Genomic DNA, 7,198 nt, shown 5'->3' with positions numbered 1-7,198 from the left:
ACAGTATATCCCAGCCCTTGTCAGTCTAAGATACACCTTTGCACATGACAGAATATACGAAAGGACCTCCACCCCCAACAGGTGGCCAATCCCAGGCACCCATAAGCACACACACCCCCAATGAATGTACTCACACTCATACTCACAGACTCATAAGGGTCTTACCCTCCTTGAACACACACTAACCCACACCATTTTTATCACACATAGTTCTTATCACAGTGAGCTGCCTTACTTGTTTATATGCCTATCTCTGCCGTCTTATTTTATCTTTCCATCCCTAACACCTAGCAAAATACTAGCTTTCAATAAAGGTTGTATGAATTACCAATGAATCCATTTTGCCAGGTGCCTAGCACCTTGTCTGGCTTGACACAGATGTCCCCAAGGTGTGGCACGGTTGAGCGAATACAAATGAAAGGTATATATAAACACTCAGCCCTCCCCTCCTCTCTTCCCCATAGTTACTGCCCCCCTCTGATTTCTAGCCCTCAAATTGGCAAAGAGCACTGAGGAAACCCAAAACTTCAGGACACACCCAAGCACTTAAAGGTCAGCACCTGGGCAGGTGACCTATGCAGCCCAGTAGGGCTCCACATTTTAGCCTGGGTATTTGGGGGAACGGTTTGACCAGGGGCTGCTCTTCAGTTTGACTCGTTTTCCTGACTTTGGGGCCCCCAGCCTCAAGGCTTGCTTTGCAGCCCTAACCTCCATGCCAAACTCCCCTTGTAAACAAAGACTGGCACCACCTACCTCAAGGCCCACCTAGCCTCACCTCTCCACTAGCCTGAGGTTGAGGGGGCCCTTATTCTTTGTTGTCATCATATTGCAGGGAAGGGATGGGACTGAGCCCAGCCCTGTCCTTTTGAAACTACTCTCTCCCACTTGCTGGAGGGAGAAAGGAGGGGAAGGGAGGTCACTCCAGGTAAGCCCTGGCAGGAGGATGGCTCCCCTAGGCAAAAACAGCAGCCCACCAAGCGTGGGACTGACTCTCTTGCTCAAGGGGAGGTCTACCTAGGCACAGGATTATCAACTCCCTCCAAGTCTGGGACTCTGTCTGCCCAGAGAACACCTCAGTACCCTCATGGTACCCTTCCAAGGAAGCAGCAGAGGGACAGACTGACCTGTAGGGGTTGAGGGTGCAGACAGTAACGGCAGGGAAGACGAGCTTGTCTGAGTTGAGGTTGATGTTGAGACTGACGGGGTAGCTGAAGTACTCCCCGAAAAGCAGGGCAAACTGCCAGTACATCATGCCAAAGGTGCAGAGCCATAGCACCGCCCAGAAGGCCGTCTTCATGCGGTTGTGCTGGGAGCACACCAGGCGGATGGCACCATGGATGGTGGTGTTGTTGCAGAAGAACTGGAAGAGCTCTCGGTAGGAGCGGTGGAACTCGATCAGGGCCTCCTCCTCCTCTGTGGGCTGCTGGGGGGCCGCGGGCTCAGGACCTGGCCCCTGCTCCTCAAGCTTGTCCCCCTTCATTCGCCCTTGGGTGGGCTGTGAAGGGTCGGGGTCTTGCTCCTCAATCTTGTCCCCCTTCATGAACCCTGGGATGGGTTTGGGAAGGCAAGGGTCAGGGTCAAGGCTGAGCTCTAAGCCCTGAACCCCCTCCCCATCACCATCTTGAAGTCCAAGGCAGTGGCCTTGGCTGTGCCCACATCTCACCCTGCGCCCACTCACCCTCCCCCACCTTCCCAGGAGCCAGCTGACCTGCTGAAGCCCTGGAGCCGGCTTCCCTGGAGTGACCTCTCCTCTGCTTCCCTGATAAGGCTACCTTTTGGTTCCTGTCCTAGAGCCTCCCTTTCTGTCTCCACAGCAGCCGGTCTCTTCCTTTGGTCTTCTCCCTCCAGGATCTCTATATCTGGCTCCTTCCTCAGACTCCCTCTCAGACTGCCTGCCTTCGGCTTATCCCTGGGTCTCTTTCTCGTCTCTCCTCTTCCTTGCCTGCCTCCTCCTGGTGTGCCAGACTCTCTGATCCTGCCTCTCTTCCTCTTCCTCCCCTGCCACACCCCTCTCACCCTGGGCCCTCTCCTCCAGCCTTTGGTCTTGGCCCGGGTGACTACAGGGCTCCAGGAGGTCTGGGCCACTTGCTGCTCCCCACTCCCTGGCTGCGGCTGGACTGGGGCCGGTTCCTTTCCAGTTGAATCTGGCTGCCTTTCTTTCCCCCTCACCTGACAGGTGCAGCGGCCTGGCCCAGGAGCCAGCCGGCCAGACCGGGATGTAAGCAACTGGAGCCTCATTAGCATCTCAATTAAAAGTGAGCAGAGCAGGGGGAGGGGCAGAGGAGGAGTCTTAGCCTCTAGTTCCACTGAGGGAGGAGGCTCCTGAGGGCGGGAGAACCGCCCTGGGACCTGAAGTATGGAGGGGGAGGTGCTAGGGAAGACTCTGGGCAGGGGATTGATAGGGAGCTGACCAGCCAGCAGACTGGGAAACAGACGGAGGGGAGGGTCAGAGATGGGAATAAGTAGAAGGATCCTGAACCCAAAGCCAGGAGGGCAAAACAAGGAAAAAGGACAAGCCAGGATAATAGGGTATGGAAGCCAGGAGGATGAGGAAGGCAGAAAAAGGAAGATAGTGAAGGAGGACAGAGCCAAAGACAGTGGGGACAGAGGAAGGGCCCTTGGGAGCAGAAGTGGGGCAGAGAGGAGGAAGCCTGCCCCAAAGTGAGTCCCCTGTTCTGGCAGGAGTGCTCTAGGAGGTGGGTCCCCTCCTGTGGGAATCCTTCCCGGGGCACCCACAAGCTAGCCTCACCCCCAGATCCTGGAGAGAAAGGAGAAAGGCTCTTTGCAGGGCTCCTCCCCACTCCATGAGGTGGGAGTACTTAGGTGGAGAACATATGCCTCTTTCTCCTGGTCCATCCTCTTTCCTCTGGTTTCTCACCATCCCCCCTACAGTCAAGCCGGGGAGGGGCAAGGTGAAGCTGAAGGCTGGGCGGGGTCCTAGGACATTCTGTTCTATTTTACACCAGTGGTTGCCAGGCCAGGAATGTGTAATGTCCCCTGTTGTGGTCACGGGGTTGCAGGAATGTGGGCATCTAGAGGCAGTGTGAGGGCCCAGCTTCTGCAGGCACAGACCCAGAGCCCAGATAGCGCAGGCACCAAGGGGCAGGGAGGGATGCGGTCAGTGCTAGGGGTGTGGGAGGAAGAGCATGGCCTCACTCTACTCAGGCTCTGCAAAGAGGGGAAAGCTCATCCAGAGGAGCTATGTTTTTCTCCAAAATCTCTGCCCAAATGTAATCCAACAAAAAGATCACATGAAATGCCAAGTGATGAGCAAGTAGAGAGGGAAGAATCAGGCCCAAAATGAGGACTTAAGGAGACAGGGGAGAACCACCCACAGAGCCCAGGCCCTGCACACCACGGGGAGATCTGTCACCAGCTCTAGCTCATGGGCCAGAGTGCAGGAGCCGATCAGAGTGCACATATGTGGGCACCCGCTTGTCTTGCCTCCCCGCCCTCCAGTACCAGGAATGCGGACCCAGGCCCAGGCCAACCACCGATAGAGATTAGTGGAAGGAGATGGGCCTGTAAAGGGATTCTGGTGGCAGAGATAAGGGCCAGGTGCCGGGGAGCCTGAGGGAGGAAGGGTGGGGCTCATTAAAAGAAACTCAGGAAGATTCCCAGAGGTGTCACCTCAGCCGGATCTTGGAGAACAAAGAGTTTCCCAGACAAAGAAGAGGGAGAGAGGGGTCTCTAGGCTTAGGGTACAACCCGGTCTGTGGCTGCCTCTCTTGTGGCTGCTTCTTGTGACTCCTTAAAGTGCCAACTTGTGTCAACCAGGATTTCAACCCAGGTCCCAGTGCTTACCTTGGCACCTGTTCACGATACCTTCACTAGGAAAGGAAAGGCTGGCTGTCTCTTTGTATTTCTGATGAGGAAATTAACTGACCATCCACAAAGATATGCCAGTTTTCCGAGGTTACAAAATAGCAGCAGAATTATAAACAGAATTCTCCTCCTCCTCCTCTGGAGTTGTCTACTTAGCGCTTTGGCCATTTACTTCCTGAGACAGACTAGCCACAGACTCACAGGGAATTGGGGCTTCCTTGCACCCGGATTTGAAAGCCAGGAAGGGTTCACTCACTCCCACATGGAGTCTGTGGATCTGTCAGCTCTTTAGGTGCTGTGTGCTCTACTGTCCCCACCTCCCCACAGGCTCCAGATGCCCCTAGAAACTCCAGTCTCCCTTTAGCCCTGTCCTTAAACTAGGGATGCTCCTCCCTCCAAACAACACACTCAGCACCCTGCCTGTTTGATCTCAAGAGTATCTGAGAAGGCCTCTCTGACTTTTCTGTTTGCTAGCTGGTGCCTGAAATCCAACCACTGACCAGAACAGGCTGGAGCAAGCTTGTTGTGGTGAGAAAACTGAAATCTGAGACCTGCACTTTTGTCAGAGCGCAATGCTAAATATCTTTTAAAGTGTAGAAATAATACACAAATACATTTTTGTTGCAATACAATTTTTCCAGCAATACGGAAGTGCATAGAACAATAAAAGTTCCCCCCTTTCTCCCATTCCTTTCCCTCCTTTCTGCCCGAGGGTAGCCACTGTTATTTGTATGTCCATCTAGATCTTTCTGTGTGCCTTTACAGATTTATATGTATTTTTTAAAAACTAATTTTTTTCAAAAGTGGAATCGCATTCTGGTTATTTTTCTATAGCTTATAATCTTGCTTTTAAACTATGGGACTTTAGAAAAGACATTTTATCCCGTGGCCCCAGTTCAGTGTCCTCACCTGAGAAAATGAAAGAGCAGGAAGGGGTGGGTAAGGCAGCCCAGAGGGGCACAAAGACCCTTTCCAGCTCATGCATCTAGCCCCTTGCCTAACACACAAGGAAGTGAAGGCCTGGGGAGACAAGTTACCTGTAGTCACCCAGGAGTTAGGATGGGGCCAGACTGAGAACTGATCCCCATCTTGCTAAGCTCAGGGCTCCTTCTCAGACTTCCAGAGAAGTGCAATTTTGTTCAATGAGAGGTCAGCAGCCTTGTAGACATTGTCTCTGAAGGACTCCCCATTCCCAGAGCTCTCACCATCCCCCCCAGTGCCCCAGCCAGGGCTGCCATCCTCCTCCCAACACCAGCCATCTTCTAACCCTGCAGTGTGGCCATAAAACATGCAAGTCTGCAGGGAGAGAAATGAAGCCAGAGGGATCTGGAGTAGGATGAAAGTTCTGAGTAGGAAGGGTCTTCCTGCCTCTTGCTCTCCAGGGGATGACAGAATTAATCATTTTCTCCTCCACATTGCCAGAGAGAACCTATCTCAGCACTCACTGCCACTTACTACTATTATTACTTATCATTATTATTTATTAATACCACGACTATCCTGATATGTATGTGTGTTTACATATGTGAGGAGAGGGAGCATGTTGGTGAGCTCAGTGCCTGGTGAGCCTACTGCCTACTGTTTGTTGACTCATCCTACAGAAGACAGCAGAATTAGGATCTTGGGTAAGACCCAAGGTTTATCTTTGAAGAAAGGGATGTGCTCTGGGAAAGCATCCCCTAAACATCAAACCTCCTAACTTCCTTGATAACTCATTTATTTGTGGCCTATCATTTTATTTACATTTTCTTCACTTTTTCCTTTTCATCCTCTATCCTTTCTATGGTAACAATGATTTACTCAATTAAATACAACTCTTTGCCTCAGTGCCCGTATCTCAGTGGTTAGGGCACTGGCCACATACACCAAAGCTGGTGGGTGGGAACCAGGCCCAGGCCTGCTAAACAACAATGACAACTGCAACAAAAAAATAGCTGGGCATTGTGGCAGGTGCCTGTAATCCCAGCTACTTGGGAAGCTGAGGCAAGAGAATTGTTTAAGTCCAAGAGTTTGAGGTTGCTGTGAGTTATGATGCCATAGCACTCTACTGAGGGTGATATAGTGAGACTATGTTTCAAAAAAAAAAAAAAATATATATATATATACATACATACAACTCTAATTAACTATCTCACACAGATCTTCCCACTGTGAGAAACAGCAGTCTCTTTATCTGTGCTTACATCATATAGATTTCTCTATAATCTGGGTCAGGAAAGGTGGCTCACACTTATATAATCCTAGCACTCTGGGAGGCCAAGGTGGGTGACCAGACTGAGCTAGAATGAGACCTTGTCTCTAAAAAATAGCTGGGCATTGTGGTGGATGCCTGTAGTCCCAGCTACTCAGGGGGCTGAGGGAAGAGGATCACTTAAGCCTAAGAGTTTGAGGTTGCTGTGAGCTATGACTCTGTCTCAAAAAAAAAAAATCTCTATAATCTAAAATGATAGTTCAGAAACTCCTCCCTACTATACTTAGTGTAGTTACCTAGAAGGATACATAGAGGTTTACTCATAGAAGTTTATCATTTTGGGTTAAGACAGGGTTTATCAACCTTAGCACTATTGACATTTTCAGCCAGATCATTCCTTGTTAGGGGATGGGATAATTCTGCCCTGTGCATGGCAGGTTTAGCAGCATTCTTGGCCTTTATTTGCTAGATGCCAATAGTACCTCTTAAGTCACAATCAAATCCTAAGTCCTAAGTTACAATCAAAAACATCTCCAGATATCACTAAATGTCTTCTGGGAGGGGACGAAGTCAAGAACAAGTGGGTTAAGGCATTGTTCTCTGGAGAAGGGCAGCCCTCATCAGTTATGCATTTCTCAATATTTATCAGACCCTTTTCAAGGGTAGTTGACTAAGAACAGTGTGGGAAAGAGAACACAAAGAAAGTGTATTTAGAAGAATCCATTCCCACCAACCCTCTTTTGGGATTCTTCACAGGCCTGTGGGAAGGTGGATCTCTCAACAATTCCCTCTGAAGAAGGTCTGGGAGAAGCGTCCACTCCCACACATTCTAAGAAGTCTGAGTGACACTTAGTGTGGGTCTGGTGTTGCCCTGTGAAAATTAGAAAAGCTTCAGGAAGCTGGTGAAGAACACAAAAGGAAAGCAGCAAAGATAATTCCTTGCCCACAAAGAACTCAAGGATTTCTCACCTCTGTGAGTCTCCTTTCATCTTCCTGGGAAGGGTTGGGTAGGCATTATAATGGCCACTGATTGATAGCTCATGAAGATTTATCTGTCATGGTCCAGCTGGGAAACAGGGAAACACTAAGTTTTTGAAACAGATGGAATTTAACAAAGGGAATCTGTGCATCATTGATGGGAGAGCTGAGAAGCCAACAGGGGACAGTAAGGCAGCTCAGAAA

The 7,198-nt window shown here is 50.3% G+C and overlaps 1 protein-coding gene across 1 annotated transcript in view; it reads right to left on the bottom strand.

Annotated features, from left to right (window-relative positions):
* SCNN1A (sodium channel epithelial 1 alpha subunit) overlaps positions 1 to 7,198 on the bottom strand; it is a 31,862-nt gene that overhangs the window by 21,392 nt on the left and 3,272 nt on the right. The window contains exon 2 of the mRNA XM_003796413.3: positions 1,125 to 1,545. Within this exon, the coding sequence (XP_003796461.2) occupies positions 1,125 to 1,545 (421 nt within the window). The remainder of the gene's footprint in view (positions 1 to 1,124; positions 1,546 to 7,198) is intronic.

The sequence above is a fragment of the Otolemur garnettii genome, unplaced genomic scaffold, assembly GCF_000181295.1.
Source record: "Otolemur garnettii isolate 467f Iridium unplaced genomic scaffold, OtoGar3 scaffold00104, whole genome shotgun sequence".
Taxonomy (NCBI): Eukaryota; Metazoa; Chordata; class Mammalia; order Primates; family Galagidae; genus Otolemur; species Otolemur garnettii.
This window is presented reverse-complemented; position numbering and strand designations above follow the sequence as displayed.